The sequence below is a fragment of the Typopeltis vanoorti genome, chromosome 3 (assembly GCF_054136105.1).
Source record: "Typopeltis vanoorti isolate ZY-2024b chromosome 3, IOZ_Tvanoo_1.0, whole genome shotgun sequence".
NCBI classification, from domain to species: Eukaryota; Metazoa; Arthropoda; class Arachnida; order Uropygi; family Thelyphonidae; genus Typopeltis; species Typopeltis vanoorti.
This window is the reverse complement of record NC_143551.1, coordinates 125933315-125953002: the sequence shown is the minus strand read 5'-3', so window position 1 is coordinate 125953002 and position 19688 is coordinate 125933315. Positions and strand designations below refer to the sequence as shown.

Below are 19688 nucleotides of genomic sequence, written 5' to 3'. Positions count from 1 at the left end.
TAAAAAAAACATCATCCAGACTTCCAGAGGTTGCACTCTTCCATACACAGTTCATCAAATCATGCCTTGTATGAAGCATGTTTTTTTTTACTTTATTATATCATCATCAGACCACCATGGAATTACAAGATTCATCATGAGATATCTCACTATCACACATATTATGCCTTATATGCAGTCACTGTTTCTGCATTCACCATGCTCTCCTTGCCCCTGTTGAACAGGTTATATTGCATCACATGTTAGTGTCCTCTGTATCACTTCCTTTATCAATTGTGCTGTCCTCAAAGTTTTAGCAAATCCCTCAAATTTTAGATCCTTTCCTGACGGTTGCTCCTGGATTCCTTATCTCCTTCACTTCCTCTAAGATATCTCCCAACTATAGACTCTGTATTCTTACTTTCCAAATTTTGAAAACTTATACTTTGCAACATTATTATTATCATCAACACACCTCCATGGAGTCAAGAGACTCATTGTGGGAGGTCCCACTCTCACATACACAGCTCATCATACCTCAACTTAAATGCATCACTGCACTCTTAGGCAATGCATTCCAATCATCCACCACTCTCCAAGCAAAAAATCTACTCCTCACTCCTTTTCTCACACTCACCTTATACAGCTTTTAGAGATGGCCTCTTGTTCTCCCCATCTCCAGATATTCTATGAAAAATCAAACCTGTTCTCTTATTCCCTTTACTCATCTCTCCATTCAATCACTTTTCTGCTCTTCATCACTTTTTATTTCCTCAATCATCTATGGTTATTACTCTCCCTGCTATGATTTGTCTATCCAGACAAATCATAGCAAAACCATCTGTTATACAATTCTGTTCCTCTCCCCCTCTCTCTCTCTCATACAATTCCACCCTTCCCTCAAATTCATCCTGCACATTGATAAACTGTACTCCATTCCTCCTTACATAATCCTATTGGCATACTATTCATGATCTTTACTCACCATTTCAATTCATTACTATTGTACCTGAGCAATAAACTGACTACCCTTCCTAGTACACTGTTATCTTTTATTCTCGTCAACAATCTACTGATATCCATTCTCACATTCTCATTCCCAGCCAAACCTTTAGCTTGCTTACTCCTCATATACAACACATCAATCACTGTGCTCATTTTACCTCCAGGAAAATAAACCTTGTGTGCCTTCTCATTCACCACAACTCTAAATCAAATCTCAAATCATCTGTCACCTCTTTAATATAATAATCTTTCATTTCATTCTTCCATGCTTATCTACAACCATCTTCATTTCACTCTGCATATGCTTCATTTCATGCCTCATCTTCACTAACTCTGATTTCATGCCTTGATTCACTTTCTCACTGGCATTCACACTTTTTTGTTACCATTCATGCTTGCTACTTTGCCATTAGTTTCACTCAATTTCTTGCTATCAATTTTGCAAGTTATCTTACAATCCATTGCACTGTTTCTCACTGTCAGTCTTGCTTCAGTACTAAACTCAGGATCTCTCATTCTTCCTTTTTCCTGCTACAATCACATTCAAAGACTAAGTCCATGAGCATGCATGTCGCACTTCCTGCATAACCAAACTCTTTCGCTTCTCTTGTTCATCCTCTCCACACATGCATCGTTAACCCCCCCCCCCCAACACATACATATTAAATTTGCAGCACCATATCATTTTTTTTATCCATAATACATTATTTGTCTTTCAAAGCAATATATGTACTGATTTATTCTCACTGCCCTTTGGTATATGATCAGTGAACAAAGAAACAGAGAAATTAATCTACACACATTCTAAAACTCAACCAATTACCATTGGATGCACAATGAAATTCAATTAAAACTACACTGGTGTCCAAAACCAAAGGACCTAAACCAAAACAAATTCAGATGAATCTGCTTTTGGCAATTGTATAACTGATGATTATGAGTAGAAAGCAGGTACACATTCAAATTTTCAAATCACATGCAGAGGAGGAATTACATGGTAGCACTCAACAGGATAAAAGGCTGCACTAAAAAAAAAAGATGCTCTTTTCGTGAAGGAATAAAGTTACAAACTTGGATGTCTTGTAATGTCTCAAAGACATGATCTAAGATGACTTCACATGGGAAAGAATTACTGGAAAGCTTGAAGGCCTCAGAATTACTGATATTGCCAGAGAGTTAGGAATCTCACATAGCATTGTATTCAGGCTCTTGGTAGCATTTCAAACCAATGGAATGTGTCCCAGATGTTTGCTGAGAGGTTGCCCTTCCTCTACTATGGAGCATGAAAACAGATTTTTGGTTATAACAATAAAATGTAATTGATGCACCACAGCAGGTCAGCTTGCAAATCAGTCCCATTCAAGCACAGGTACATGGATATCTCAACAACTGCAGCAAAATATCTGCAACAAGTAGGTCTATACACCCAAAGGGTGTCCCTTTATCCACAGCTCATCATAGAGCATGTTTTCAGTGGTGTTGTATCCATAAAAATTGGACAAGATACCAATGAGCTAATGTACTCTTTACAGATGAGAGTCATCTTAGTTTTTCCTCCGACTCTAGATGACATTTGATCTGGCATGAAAGTGGTACTGCTTACCATCACAAGGACATTCTTGAAAGGGATAGATATGGTAGTTCTGAGTTTTGGTGTGGGGAGGCATTATGCTTAATGGATGCAATGAACTAACTATAAGTGCTGGAAAACGGGACTAGGACTGGTGAAGAATATTGCAAGCAGTTCTTCAACATTATGTTCAATTGTTCTGTGGTGCTGTAGACAAAGAATTCATTTTTACGGATGACAATGCCACACTACATCATACATGAGCAGTGAAGATGCCTCTGCAGACTGAGAATATTAATCAAATCGAGTGGCCAGTATGTTTCCCAGATCTTAACCCCATAGAACACATTTGGGATGCAATAGGAAGATGCATTGCTGCTCGAAATTCCCTCTCCAGAAAACAAACACAAGGCCTTATCCTTGATCTGAAGGAGTGGGCCAGTTTGCCTCAAGAACTTCTAAATCACTTACTGCTAAGCATAGTATGACATTGTGTGAGCTGCATCACAGTTTGGGATGGACATATTCCATATTGAAATGTCTCTCTGCATAGTTTTCTGTAAGCACTATACATTAATTCTTTAACTACATCCTTAGGAAATTTGTAACTTTTGCCAAAATCATATTGCAATTTAATTTGTATGAAATTTATAAAACATTTTTTTGAGTAATATAATTTATTAGGCAAGCCTGGTTGACCAAGTTGTTAGCATATCGGCTCTCCAGCCAAAAGGCTGCAGGTTCGAATCTCACTGTGGCATGGGTGGTAGTGATAGACGGTAGATAGAATTGGTGTAGTTGCAGTTGGTGGATTTGAGTGGTGGAGACAGAGAGTTGTAGAGTAGGTGCCCTCCCTCGATGAGTCTTTGGACTCCCTTGAGGTGTAATGTAGTAGTAATAATGATAGTAATTAGTATGCTGGCAATAAATTTATGTCCACATATGGCTGTAGTGATGAAAATTTTTTCATATACAGTTAAAAATGTAATTTGTCCTTAGCTTTTGGACACCAACATATTACTATCACCACACAATAAATATAAAAATTTAACTAATCTTGCTGCAGCCTTTAGAACCACTGTCTTCTTACCCATTATCGTTACTCTACCACAGTATCATATTATCATCCTCTTATTTTAATATACTCTTGAAATTTTAACACTTATGCAAATTCTGTTATCTTCAACTGATCACAGTGCCTATGCTCATGTTATAAAACGCAATCACATACTGTTAAGTTAGTTACCTCTCAAAATTTTTAGAATGTATTCTCTCTCATAATACTTCTTCCCTTCAATGTATATTTTCATAATTCCTCTCATAATTACTCTCTTCATTCTAGATTAACTTATTCACCTTAAGTAATTCATTACCATTATCACATGCCACAAAATATTTTGTCTCTTTTACTTCCATCCACTACTGAAAATGAATGAATCCATTCATTCATTTTCTGGATACAATTTCTGACTGGATATAATTTCTCTGTTTTCTTAAGCAGTATTCCACTCTCCATTCTTCCTGTTAAATTTCTTTGATCCTCTCAGAATATTTCCTTCAGGATATCATTCTTGGCCAAAACTATACTTCAAGGATGCCATTGATTTTGGAGAATTGATAACACTAAATCATTTAAGTCCACAAACTCTAATTCCCCCCCCCCCCTGCTATCTTGTTTCTGATACTTTTCCACTTGTTTATAAAGTAAAGAGCATACATCTGGATGATTTACATCCACAGATATACTGTGTAGTAATCCATTCCTCATCATCCAGTCTGCAATTTTGGTTGGATAAATGGGAGTTTGAATTCCGTTTTGGATATATGGAACTTTCATAAAGACTTTTCAAATGAAGTTTAAATTATGCTCTCTCAGAGCAGTGCCATAATGAGGACATGGCGAAAGAAGTGCCCGCCATGTCCGCAACTAGGTTTGGGGTGCAAAATGTAAAAAATAAAAATAAATAAATAGATATAAAAGTCTGCTATTTTATACTGTATTTTTAAATTTTGGTAATACGGCGCTTTAGACACACAAATTCTACAACACACTGCAACTCTGCAGTGTGGGGGGGTGCAAGTTAGACACTTGCCACAGGCACTTCATACCCTCGTTACTGTACTGTCTCAGAGTGACAAATAAAAATGTTTTACCCCAAATAAAACAGACAATTGGCATCTGGGATAAATGCTGTTTACAAACTTAATACGTGCATCACTGACTTAGTTAATTTTGCAAAATATAAATAACAAATCAACCGCCCTCCTTGAAATGTTACAATACTTAAAAATGTGTAGTAAATTGCAAACAGAAATATAACTGATGATGATTATGTAATTATAGTCTATATTTCAATTAATTCTATAAAAAAAAACAGTTTACCTGCTTGACTTTTTCTGCTTAAATATATACATACATACATATGTTAAAAATATATTTTTTAATTCCAACAACTTCACCCATCATCACATTAATTTCAAAAATTTACAACACTGCATTTACATAATATAATAGTGTATATGAGAAATAATACACTTTAATGCTTAAATATCTTCAGTTCTGTTTCATATACAAGGTTAATAGTAACAAACAATTTACTAATTTATGTATTTAATCTGCAAATACTAGTAGTGTAAGTTCATATTTATACATAACTAAAACTCATTTTGAAGCCCTGATAAATTTTCAAGAAAAAAATAACAACTTATTTTATAATATATCTGGTATACAAGGAAATCCAACTGCTGGTATTGTATATACAGAAAGTATACAGAGTAAACACACTGAAAGTTTAAAACACTGGTATTAAAATATGCACACTCTACTGTCTTTAAATTGTAAACCTTTGCTGAACTGGTGTGGAAAGTTTTATTAAGTTGATTACTTCCTGAATGACAATCCTGAATACAATCTCTGATGCAATCAATTTTTTTTTTTATAAGAATTGATCCTATATTTCCTTGTAAATACAAGTTACATGTCTGATTGATCCACGGAGTTATTAATATTTAGATTAAGACTGGAGTAGGACATTTCATAAGATCTCATCTTCAGGCAGATGTCTAAACTGTTAAGTAAATAAAAATAGCTCAATTTTTTTCTTCATACCATATGAGATGGTATGAAGAAAAACCAACTATATGCCAGTGTTTATGGTTTCTGATATGTGCATGCTAGAAAAGTTTCAGTTCATTATGATCTTCCTTCTGCACTCTGGATTATTTGTTCCCACTGTGCAATTAAAGTGCTGCGACGGCGTGGGCATCGAACTACTTTGACCTACAGAAAAAAGTGATGGTGTCAAAAACATTGAATATTTTAATGCATAATAATGAACATTCTTATGCTTTATCATTGTGTGCCTATTTTTTAAAATTAATTTTGCTAATCATGATTCATTACTTTAATTTTAAACTAATTTCCAAACAAAGTTATAGCTATAATGAAAGTGAAAGACTAGAATTAAGAGTTACTTTCATTAATAAAATAACAGTAATTGTAAGATCGAAATCTGAAACTATTTCACAATAATGCAACAAGAAAAAAAGATACTAGAAAACAAAACATTTTTACAGTGATTTAAAAAAGTTGAAAAACATTAATGAAAAATTAAAGTTAATGAAATAGTAAAAATGATTATTTGATGATTGTTAATGATAAGATAGATGCATATAAGTTCATAATGGAAATTATTGTATAGACACAGGTGAGATTTTATAGCTAATGGCAGGTTGAAGGAGGATTCAGATTCATCTCTAGAAACTGAGAAAAGGAATACTTAGAAAAAGCATGTGAGGGCCAGGTTCCTCTTATGATCAGTCGGGAGTGCATCTTCATTGAATGTGCTCAAAGAAACATGAACATTAAAGAAACAAAGGAATGTGAGTTGAGGACTCAGAGAGGGGGAGGAGGGGAGAAAGCTCTATGAGTCCTCAACTCCATGGAAGAGCCTACATAATAATAATTGCATAATAATAATAATATGACACAGATTGTAGGCAAATTTAGAAAACAACATATAACTAAAATGGCAGTAAGCTGAGAAATTTCACATCATAAAATGATTTGAAAATAGCAAAATCCTGGAAATGATATCAATAATAAACATAAATATTAACAAAAAAGCATTTACTACAAGCAAGAGATGCAACAGTAGAGTAATTATGGCTTACTGACCAGACCATTTTTTGGTAAACAAGCAATTTAAAGACAAAAAAATACTACTGGTGATAGCGGTTAGTAGATATCATTGGTGTAGATCATGATGGTAGTTGTGGTTCCCTGTAGTTGGTGGATTAAGTAGTGGAGACAGAGAGCTGTAGAGTAGATGTCCTCCCTCGATGAGTCTTTGGACTCCTTGGAGGTGTCACATAATAATAATAATTCCTCCTACCTGACTACACTCATCACTTTATATGTGTCATGCAGCTGAAGATTCAATACTGTACCTCATCCATAATACCCCTTTCTTCTGCAGCTCCTGAATAATTTGATGATTCATAATCTAGTGACCAGTTTAGTTACCATACAGACTAATAATTAAAAAAAAAAGTAATTATTTTAACTATCCTAGTTTAATGTACTATGTAGTATGCTTCCTCAGGAGAATTAATATAAAAAAAAAAACTACTTAGTATTACAGCATTTGCTGCACAGAGTACATGGTATATTGCAAAGACCACACAGCAATGTGCTCAGATGATGAGGACCTTATTATTATTATGTGATACCTCCAGGGAGTCCAAAGACTCATCGAGGGAGGGCATCTACCCCACAACTCTCCGTCTCCACCAATGCCATCTACTGCCCACCATCATCACTAGTATTTCCACAGACTCACAAGCATCCATGCCCATGGCAGGATTTGAACGCTAACCACTCGGCCAACCAGGCCGGCTATGAGGAATAGAAAGTTAAACTGTTATCATTATTATTATTAACATCCAACCTCGAGCCTGTGTAGCTCAGTGGATGTGGCGTTTGCATACCACAGCGCTAGGCCGCACGAAGGAAGTCTTGGTTTCGAGTCTAGTCGGCGACTAGAGGAAATTTTTCTAAGCCTTTTTTCGACCGGTTCCCGAGTTAGTCGATCTCTGGCACGGGCAAGCAGGTTTTTCCTCCCGGAAACTCGGGTTTTTCGTCCTGTAAACTCAAGAAAATCGACCGTAGAACCCACATTATTTCAGACATTAAATATATTGTGTTAGGGTTAGAGACCACGAGATGGCGGCACATTTGAGCCGTCTCTCTTCACTGCGTACTGCTTAATTGGTGATAGCCTTGGGCCATCTGTCTCTGATTGGTACCAGTGGAGATTGAACTGCCCACTCAGTCTCCAAAAGTTAGATAGGGCTAAATGGCCTCGCCTACTCCCGTATATACGGGAATAAAAAGGCGTTAGCTGATTTTTTTTTTTGACATCCAACCTCCATGAAGTCAGAGACTCATCGTGGGAAATACACACTATCACATAAAAAGCTCATCCAACCATGCCTTAAACTGAATCAATGTGTCTACATTCACAACTCACTCAGGCAATGCATTCCACTCATGAACCACTCTCCATGCAAAGAACCTTCTTCGTGTTCTTCTGTTCACACCCTCCTTATACAGTTTCCAGGGATGGCCTCTTGTTCTAACCCCCCTCTCCCATTCTATGAAAAATCTTTTCCATATCAATCTGATAACAACCTCTAACTCACTTATATGTTTCAATCATTCCCCCCACTTCTAATATTTTATAATTTTTTCTAATAACATTTTTATAAAACTAATAAATTAGAATTTAAAAAAATAGTCTCCATAAAAAAACAACAGTAGTAGAAACAAATAGTTAAATAGATTAACAATAGAGTGACTAAAGATGGTTCTTCGATATGACATGAATTATAATACCAGCCAATACATTTTGATGCATCTTGAATCTGTGTACTGTTAATCTATTTAATGGTTTGTTTCTAAAATCCTTGACATGTATGTAGTATTGTAATCTTAAGCAGTTTTTTTAACGTAGCTCTCCTGAAGAGGTGTAAGTGTACTACAGAGCAGAGTGTTAAACTAATAAATTAGTAATGTTTTAAAACTAATAGTCTCTATGTGGTAAATAAACCAATCATAAGATAAAGATGTGTACTAGCCACAGAAGTCTAAGGAACATAAAAATTTCATAATTCATCCGTTTCACCCTAACTCCATTTACTCTTCTTTTGGTAAATTAGAAGAATAAATAGATTTAGAAATACAGTATATACAATTTTCAGTCAGTATATGATCTCAAAGTCACTGCTGATCTCCATTTCCTTAAACTGATCATACCACAGTAGGTCACTCAATCAGCATCCTTGTCCTAGTATCTTACGCTGTTGTTGTGTTGAACTACAACCAAAATAATTAAAGCAATGAGAAAACTTTGCCACCTCTGTATAATATTATATGACTTGATTTCAGAAATGAAAGAAACCTTTACAGAGGTTCTTCACATCCTAGACAGGATTCAAGCCAAAGAACAATATTCATATTGGTTGAACTATGGAAGTTTGTTCTTTTCACTGTAGTTATCTTCAGTGAAGCAATGCACCTACTTGGCAACCTTCATTGTGTTAAAGTGGTGATTTATTCAGTTATTTTAAATTTTGACATAATCCAACATTCATGTCCCTTGTATTGCTTATACAATATATTACATTAAGAAGTTATGTTGTCCCTAAACAACTCGAGGAACTCATTCTCCTTACAGTTGTTTCCTGCTTCCAATCAGTGCATCCATAATTAAAAGTTGTTCATTATTATGTCTGTCACTCTCCAATCTTATCTGAATGAACATTTCAGAATGACATCATGTGACTTTACATGCGAGTGGCGTTATATGGCGACTCCATTATTAAAGATGTGCTGGATGATAGAATGCACAAGGTATGGTAGTAAAATGAGTAGAGTGATTGAGGCATTGGATACGAGGAGGGAGTGAGCAAAGGAATTAATGGTTTTAATCGGCATGAATGATTTGACAGAGGACAAAGTCAGAATGGATATCAGGAGGCATGCTTAGTAGAATAAAAGAGAATAGTGTGACAGGAAGGGTAGTCAACGTATTGCTTAGGTATGACTGTGGTGAGATGAGGCAGAGAGCAAGGATTATGAATGATATGCTGGCTGAAATGTGTGAGGAGACAGGAGTACAGTTTGTTAATGTATGGAATGAGTTTGAAGGAAGAAGTGAGCTGTATGGGAGCAATGGACTGCATTTGAGAGGTTATAGTGTGAGTCGCTTGGAGAGACTGCTGCTGGAAGGTGAGTGAGGAGAGTGAGAGAGAATGAATCAGATCAAGCAGGAAGTGATGTGGTGGAGCAGGAGAAATTGAAGAGGTGGTTATGAATGAGGAAGTGAGTGGCATGAGTATAGAAAATGAGAGAATGAATGTGCAAGAGGAGCAGGGAAACAGGAAGGCTCAGAGTGGACAGGGGTACACAGCATGAGAAAGGTGGATGCTCTGAGAGGAGGTGAGAGCATGTGTAGACAGGAAAGGAATGGGACGACCTGGGATCAGGGGAAAACAGATGGAATTGAAGGGGGTTCTAAAATGAAGAAGCAGAAAGAGAAATGGCCCCAGTTGAGCATGGAGAGATCACATCAAGTGAGTGGTATCAGTGGAACTAGCTGTAGATCCAGAAATGAGCTGTTGTGTTTGTATACAAATGCTATAAGAAACAAGACAGATGAAATGGTTGCATTAATTGCATCTGTTCACCCAAAGATTGTTGGAATAAGTGAGACATGGTTGGAACAGGACGACATCCTGACAGGAATAGAGATGGAAGGTATGATGTGTTTCGTGAGAATAGAAGGGGTAAAAAGGGAGGGGGGGTGCTATTGATGATAGAGAAAGAGTTATGTCCATACAAAGTAGAGATGCAAGAGGGAAATAGTGACAGTGGTTTTGAGGCAGTATGGTGTGAGATAGAGGTATTTGAATGGAATCAAATACTTGGTTGGATGTTATTATAGACCAGGTAATGTGGATGGTGGTGATAATGAAATGTATAATCAAATTAGTCGAGCAAATAAGAAAAGGGTGATCATTATGGGTGATTTTAGTTATGGCAATATAGACTGGAAGGATGACATAGCAACTGGAAGTAAAAAAAATGAGTTGAGTTTTTGAGGGATAACTACCTCAGACAATATGTAACAGAGGGCATGCGAGGATTGAGGGTCTTTGATTTGGTCATCTCATCAGATGATGTAATTATAAATGAGGTGTCAAATCATCCACCAATTGGTGAGAGTGACCATGAGGTGATTACCTGGGTGGTTCCCAGCAGTGTGAGGATCTCTTTGGGAAATGGGTATATGTGGAACTACAGGGGGGGGGGGGAATTATGAAGAGCTCAGGAGACAGCTTGTGTGTGTAGCATGGAATGAGGAGTTAGCTGGAAAAGAGATCAATGCAGCCTGGGGGATTTTCAAAAACTATCTAGTAGATGCAATGTCTAAGTGTATTCCAAGAGTGAGAAGGTTAAATAAGGTAGGTGTGAGATGGATGAATAAAGAGATTAAACAAGCGATACAGAGAAAGAGGGCATTGTGGAGGCAGCATAAGAGAAGTGGCAATAACAAATTCCATGAAGTCTACAAAGACCAGGCAAGGAGGGTGACTTGGTTGGTAAGGGTTGGTAAGTTGGTAAAGAGAGATATGAACAGCAGTTAGCCAATGAAGCCAAAAAGAATCCTATGGAGTTCTTTCAATGTGCAGCCAGCAAAAGAAAGAATGATTATGGAAGGATGACACTGATAGGAGAAAATAGTATAAAGACAGCTGTTGCAGAATGTATGGTGGAGATACTTAATGAGCAATTCATAAAGGTCTTTCAATCTTGTGAATGTGACTTCATGGAGAGATTGAGAGCAGTAGATGATGGGGAGGAGAGACTGACGGTAAGTGAGCAAGAGGTGTATGAGGAGTTGAGTAAACTAGATGTTAATAAGGCTGTGTGACTTGATAATATATCACCACATATTCTGAAGGAATGTGCCAGGGAGTTGACACCTGTCTTGACATATTTTTTTAATATGAGTCTTGCACTCTTTCAAGTCCCTAAGGAGTGGAAGGAGGGCAAGATTGTGCCACTTCATAAAGGAGGTGATCAAACTCAAGTATCAAACTATAGGCCTATCTGTGTGTCAGGTGTTGTGGTTAAGTTGTTGGAGAAGCTTGTGAGAACTAGGATCCAGAGTTGGGTTGACAACGATGGTATTATCTTTGACGGAAAGCATGGATTTGCTAAAGAGAGATCATGTTTTAGTAATCTACTTACTTATTACAATAAAGTGACTGCTTCCTATGACAGAGGAGAAGGATACACAGTAATGTACTTAGATTTTGTAAAGGCTTTTGATAGAGTACCTCATGATAAAATGATAGTTAAACTAGATGGGGGTTGGATATTAGATTAGTGCATTGGATTGGAGACTGGCTATCTGATAGGTATCAACAACTTGTGTATGGGGGAGCGATATCCAGGGAAAGGAAAGTCACTAGTGGAGTGCCTCGGGGATCTGTTTTGGGGCCATTACTGTTTAATTCGTATATTAACGATATAGGTGAAGATTTGGATGGAGATATTCAGTTGTTTGCAGATGATGCAAAGTTGGGACAAACCATGAAGAGTAATGAAGATGTTGTGGCCTTACAAGAAGACTTGAATAAATTGAGTGATTGGGCATAAAAATGGGGATGTGAGTTTAATGTTGCAAAATGTAAGGTTTTAAAATTTGGAAAACAAAGATGGGATGCAGAATTTATGCTTGGTGAGGATATATTGTTGGAGGTGGAAGAAATAAGAGATCTGGGGGGGGGGGGGTGATAGTGGATAAGGATCTGAAATTTAAGGGACACATATCCAAAATTGTCAAGGCAATTTTGGCTATGGACACATAACCAAAGGCTTCTGGGAATGATGCAGAGGACACTGACGTGTAGAAGAAGGGTGATTTTTTGTTCCATTGTTACTACGGTAGTTTCTGACCTCTGGAATGTCGAGTATGAGGAAAGATTGAGAAGATGTAATTTGCAGAGTCTGATGAACAGGAGGAAGAGGGGAGATATGATAGAGACCTAGTTGGTAAGGGGTTGTTATAGAATCAATGCTGGAGAAGTTCTACAGAAAATAGTGGGAGATTGGGGGAGAACCAGAGATCATCCCTGGAAACTGTATAAAGAGGGTGTGAGCAAGGGAGTGAGAGGTAGGTTTTTTTATGCAGATTTGTAAATGATTGGAATGCCTTGCCTGAGAGTGTGTTGTCTACAAGGAGTTTGAATGTGTTCAAGGCATGTTATAATGAGCTGTGTGTGTGTGATAAAAGGACCTCCCAGATGAGTCTTTGACACCATGAGGTCTTGGGGTAATAATAATAATTTCCCAGGTAAATCAAATCCCTGCTGAATATCCAATATTCAATGGCTTCAAAGCCAATATTTCTTTCTTTTTTGATTCTCCACTTAGAGAAACATAGCATCAGTAAGATGCCCATCTCCCACATACATACATACATACCTCTTTTTCTTTCTTCTTGGAAAATGATATCATTTTTCTAATAAAAATGCTAAAATATAAAATATTTTTAATGCTAGAATTTAATGATAAAAGAAATATTCCAAAAAATACAGTAAGACCCATTAGATTATTTGTTTTTTAATGTTTGAAATTATCTATGCAGACATCAAAACAGAGCATATCATTCAATTAAAAATAAAAAAGAAACAGCATATGTTCATCCCTCCTTATAAATTCAACACTGAAGTATGTTCAAGAATGATCTTTAACCAGGAAGAATAATTTTTGCAAATACTTGATTTGCTATTGATAGTAGTGGACAAAAATTTAATTTAAAAAAAATAATCTATATCTTCTGTTTTGATTCTTTGTTTGGGTAAAAGGTGTAAGTTATATTGGAAAAATTAGGGTTTTTGAAAATGAAAAGTTTCAAAACTTGTGGAGGTATGATGAGCTGTGCATGTGAGAGTAGGACTTCCCGTGAGTCTCTTGACTCCCTAGAGGTCTGTTGACGATGATAATAGTTGGGCATCACAAAAGAAGAATGTAAACATTACAGGGAACTCTGGATTAATCCAATACTTAGGATAAAAGAAACAGAAGCTAGGAATAGATATACTGAAGATCATAGAAATGGAAGAAACATCTGCAAAAAAAAAAAATGTGGCAGGTACAGACAGAATTATTATTATTATTACTACACAAGACCTCATGGAGTCAGAGACTCATCTGGGAGGTCCTTTTATCACACACACACACACACACACAGCTCATCATACCATGCTTTGAACACATTCAAACTCCCTGCAGACACCACACTCTCAGACAAGCCATTCCAATCATTTACAACTGCACAAAAAAAACCTGCCTCTCACTCCCCTACTCGCACCTTATTTATATAGTTTCCAGGGATGACCTCTGGTTCTCGCCCGATCTCCCACTATTTTCTGTAGAACTTCTCCAGCATTGATCCTATAACAATCCCTTACCAACTTGTAGGTCTCTATCATATCTCTCCTCTTCCTCCTGTCCACCAGACTGCAAATTGCATCTCCTCAATCTTTCCTCATACTCGACATTCCAGAAGTCAGAAACTACCTTAGTCAGTCACCTTTGGACTCTTTGGACCCTTTCTAACATCCCTTCATCCTTCTGAAAACTGAGTATTCATTATTAAATGCAATGCTGGTCAAATTATCACTAAATCTCATTCACTGTTTCTGCACTCAACACTTGCAGGCAATGCATTCTATTCACTAACCCCTTTTCAAGAAAAAAAAAACTATGTCTGAATCCCTTGTTCATCCCTCCTTATAAAACTTAGTGGTATCTTGCTCTCCTCCATTATATGAAAACTTTCTTCTATATTAATCTCCTTTGCAATCTACAAAGATTTTTTTTTTTAAATGGTTGTGACAGGTACATGGTATCTGATCGAGCTGTTGTGTAAGTTACTTGTGAGCAAACTGAAATTCTTGATTCACTCAATCCTCATTATCAAACATAATGATAATCAAACTATGTCATAAACTCTTTCTAAATTAAGACATTTGACTTGAATAACTAACATATACACAATATTGCATATGTTAGAGTTGAATTTCATGTTTTAGGATAATTGCAGCTGTGTGCAGTGTTTCAAGTGTGTAAATTGCTTGCGAGAGTCCATTTATTGTAGTATCTTGAGAAGGAGTGAGAATGAGTATGACGCAAGAGGTAACTCAGAGGAAAACATATTAAGCAGATGTTGAAAGTTTTTTTCACTTGATTATAATATAAACTAAAGATGCCAAGAAATTATATTCTTGGTTTAATCCTTTATCCAAGTGTAAGCAATTGCATGTGAAGTAACTTCACGACTGGGCTACTTGTATATAGAAACTAATGATTTCACATCAATTGCTTTAGTATCCCATAATGCAAAGCACCCATCCTTTTGAGTGTGTATAATGCTAAGCATTATGATAAGGACCAGTACCCAGACCGGTTTGACTTTATTGAGGTCTCATAAGTGGGAGCCAGACCCAGAAGCGATACCAAGGTTGAAGTAATGCAGAAGTCATATTTCTATATACAAGTAGTCAAAAAGTATCACACTTTATCAAAGACCATATACTTGTTAGCTGCATTAACCTGGCCTATACATTTAAATTTTCCTGAAGTGTTTTCCTGAATTAGTTGGAGATTGGGACTGTGCATAAAATAATTTTTATTTTGGGATCCTAAGGCAATTGTTAATTCATTATCCTGTAATGTAGCCCAGTCATGCAGATACTTCATGTGCAAACTTCATTTGCTTACACCTGAATAAAGGATTAAACCAAGAATATAATTTCTTGGCATCCCTAATTTATATTAAGCAAAATGAAATATGCATAGTCTAGTTGCAGTGGCAGTTTTTGGAACACTGACTTAATTCTTTATGCATCATGATATAAAAACTAGTATCAAGCAATAATTGCTCTTAACAAAATAATGGCTATCCTCATTCACATTATTTTAAATGTTCATCCTGTTAACATTTTGATGATAGAAACAATTTTAGTAAAACAAAACTTCTATTTAAATGCAATGTTAAAGGTTAAAAATTAAGGTACTAAGTTATAATTAAAAAATGACAGGAGCTTCTGAATTACATATAATTCATTTGGTATGTGAAAAACTAATTTAATTATTTATTTATATAATTCATTTGGTATGTGAAAAACTAATTTAATTATTTATTTATATAATTCATTTGGTATGTGAAAAACTAATTTAATTATTTATTTATATAAAAAATTATTTACTTATTATTATTCCAAAAAATTACCTTAGAATTTTCAACTTTTGGCACTGATGTTTCTGCTACAGGAGCATCACTTTCTATTAGTTTATCTCCGTTTACCAGAAGACGTAAATCTGGCTGTGAAAGACCATGAACTCGAGCCCGTTGTTGTCTGTAAAAATTAAGACAGGTAGCTATATTTATTAATGAGTTACCTTATGCTTAAGGATGTCATAATTATTAGAATTATTATCATTATTATGTGACACTTCCAAGGAATTTTCATCGTGGGAATTTCCATTTAAGTTTTTTTTTTCCTCCAAGAAACTTGGGTTTGTAACCCACATCTTGGGAAAACTGATTATTGAATTCACACTATTACAGGCAACAGACATTAGTATGAGTATTAAAGTTGAGGATTACAAGATGGTAGAAGTTGTCATACTCTCTCGATTCCTATGTTTCTAAAATCACTGATAGCCATGAGCTCATCTTTCAATGACAGCTGAGGGTTGAGATTGTCTTTCCTGCTTCCAATTTTCAAATGTTAGGTTAAAAGATCTCTGCCTACCTACTTACTTTCTTTGGAGAATAAGGAAAGGGGGGGGGGGGGACACCAACCTATTCAAATCCTATTGAGACCAGAGGATTTGAATAGGTTGGTGCTTTGTGCTGAAGAATGAAGATACCATTTCAATGTTGCTAACTGTGGAGTTATGCACTTTGTCCAGAGACGACGTAATGAGGTTTTCCAATATTGGAAGAACTTTGCTTCAGGAGGTGGATAAGATGAGGTATCTGGGGAACTTGGTGGGTAGGAAAATGAGGTGTTAATGTGGGTATGTGGGTAGGAAAAAGGAGGTGTTAACTCCTATGTATGCGGCACTAATACTAATCTTGCCTCATTTGAATTTCTCTGCATAGATATCAATATCTGGTGATAAGGAAACACTGGAAAGGTGAATACAGTAATCCCTTGATTAATGCACCCCCGATTAGTGCATTTTTGATAAGTGCGTCATTTTTTTCGATATCTAAATTCGATTAATGCACCTATATACATCTTAAAAATAAATGTTGCAGATTTTAAAATTTTCCATCTTGCTAATGACTTTATGTGCAGATTATGCAGGAGGAGTGGTGTGGAATTTGTGGATGTGTGGATGAGTTCGATGGGCAAAAGGATTTATATAAGATCCATCTTTGAATAGATTTGGTGTATGGAGACTTGAAAAGGTGTTATTGAAATAAGTGGAAGTGGATGTGCAGAATCAGGAAAACTACAGTTATTTTTTTTGGGGGGGGGGGTAGATATGCAGACTTTAGGGAGACAGTTGAGTCTATGAATGTGTGTGTAGTATGCCCGAGCGAGTATGAAGGACAAGAATGGGATAGTTAGTATAAGGCATTGAAATAGGGATGGGACAAATGGGTTTCTGCAATTCATGTATACTAATGCCAGAAGTATTAAGAACAAGAAGGAAGAATTTTTGACCTTGGTTGGCACTTCCAGGCCACAGGTTATTGGCATTAGTGAAACATGGCTGACAGCAGTGGCGCACTCAGGATTTAATCTTGGAGGGGGGGGGGGGCACTCATGATTTAATCTTGGGGGTACGAGTTGAGTAGACGATTTGAGAATACACACTACGCATTGCATACAAGCTCATTCGCCTTACGTTCACAGCGGCCAGGATTGCCGAGAGCTATAGGGTATTCCCAACTTATTATTATTATTTGACACCTCCAAGGAGTCCAAAGACTCATCGAGGGAGAGTGTGCCAACAGCATCGAATGATTGGTCCCCTTCCAACTACTAACTGTACTCAAACGTACTTAACTGAGCCATTAGTAGCAGAGGCTCTACCAATCGACCAACCTTTGCCGGCATGTGACTGCTACTTCATGAAAATTTTAATTAGGAAAAGATTTTTGGAAATTTTTCTAGTGTTTTTTCCCTTTTTCTTTTGGGGGGGCTAAGGTCCCTTGGACCCTCCCCAGGTGCACCAATGGCTGACAGAAGATGATATAGCTAGTGAGATTGAATGTGAGGGGTATAGTGTGTTCAGGAGGGACATCATCATCATCATCATCATAATCGTGAACCATGGGCTCACTGCCCATTGATGTCTGATGCCTGTTTCACTATCTTCTTCCACTTTTCTTTGTCCAGTGCATAGTGTCACAGTTTTTGTGCACCCATTCCACACCAGTCTTTTATATCGTCTATCCATTCAGGAGGGATAGGGAGAATAAAATGGGAAGGGGGAGTGTTATTGATGATAGCTGGTGAGCTGCAACCAAGGAGAATAGAAGTTGAACTGTGGGATAGAGAAAAGAGCACATTTGAGGCTATTTGGTGTGAGATTGAGGCTAGCAGAAAAAAAATATACAATTGGGTCCTGCTATAGACCAGGTGATGGAATAGATGGTGGAGATAGTATGCATAAGTAAATAGAAGAAATGAGTGGAAGGAGGGTAATTATTATAGGAGATTTCAACTACGGTAACATTGATTGGAAGGAGGAGAGTACACATGGGAGGAATGAATTGGATTTTATGCGGTTATTAACCAATTAACATACAAAGACGTCTGTGACATGTCTTTTTTTTATTGCACCAAAATTGATTTTGAATTTTGGTTTCACATATAAATGCAACCGAATCTAGATGCTAGACAATCTTGTGCCTATTTCCTTTCAGCCAAGAAAAGTTGCCAACGGCATGTATCGGCTATTTTGTTTCCACAAATTCATCATTATTTTTCAAAAGAATGATGAATTTGATCCAGGAAATCACCCTCGCCCAAAAAATTGGCAGAAAAACTACTGCTTTCTGATTTTTAATTGGTATGTTAAGGGATAATTATCTAATGTCGCAGATAGTTAAGGGATAACTATCTGCGACAGCATGTAATGGAAAATACTAGGGGTCAGAGAGTGCTTGACCTAGTAATTGCATCTGAGAATTTGGCTGTAACGAATATGACCACGTTGCCACCAATTGGTGAGAGTGATCATAGGGTCTTGACTTGGGAGGTGGCTAAAGGTGTGTAATTTACAATTAAGACAGGGTATATGTGGAATTATTGGACTGGTAAGTATGACAAGCTTAGGAGTTTGATTGGTTCAGTGCCATGGCATGTAAAACTGCAAGGGCTGGATGTTGATAGTGCATGGGAGGCGGTTAAGAAGTGTTTGCAGGAGGCAATGGCTGACTGTATACCTAGAATCTGAATAATAAATCAAGTAGGGGTTAAATGGATGAATAACACCATTAAGCTTGAGCTGCAAAAAAAAAAAAAAAAAAAAAAAAAAACTGTGGAGGGAATTTAAGGAAAAAGGTGACCGGCAGGCACATGAATGGTATAACGCACAGGCCAGAAGGGTAACGAGTGTGGTAAGAAAAGCAAAAGCAGATTATGAAAGAACATTAGCCATGCAGGCTAAAGAGTTTTTACGATATGTTGCAAGTAAAAGAAAAAATGTATATGGCAGAATGATTTTAAAGAATGCTGATGGTAGGGAGGTAACCGAATCAGTTGATATAGTGGAATTACTGAGCGAGCACTTTGCAAGAGTATATCATCCAGGTGGTGACATTGTAGGAATGAAAGAACCAACAGCTTATACAGGAATTGTAGTGAATGAAGTGGAGGTGAATAGTCTATTCCAAAACCTCAATGTCAATACATCTGTGGGATTGGATAGTATACCAGCTTGTGTCATATGTGAAGCGGCTAAAGAATTGTCAATGCCCTTGACCATTTTGTTTAATTTGAGTCTCGGGTCTGGGTTAGTCCCGGGGGTGGG

At 36.8% G+C, this 19688-nt stretch overlaps 1 protein-coding gene across 5 annotated transcripts in view; it reads right to left on the bottom strand.

The window, feature by feature from the left end:
* Positions 1–4976: 4976 nt before the first annotated feature.
* LOC150108542 (uncharacterized) overlaps positions 4977–19688 on the bottom strand; it is a 174186-nt gene continuing 159474 nt past the window's right edge. For all 5 annotated transcript variants that reach the window (XM_090390830.1, XM_090390831.1, XM_090390832.1 and 2 more), the window contains 2 exons: positions 15922–16048; positions 4977–5834 (listed from right to left, as the gene is read on the bottom strand). In XM_090390830.1, coding sequence (XP_090246956.1) covers positions 5748–5834; positions 15922–16048 — 214 coding nt within the window. In that variant the 3' untranslated portion in view covers positions 4977–5747. The remainder of the gene's footprint in view (positions 5835–15921; positions 16049–19688) is intronic.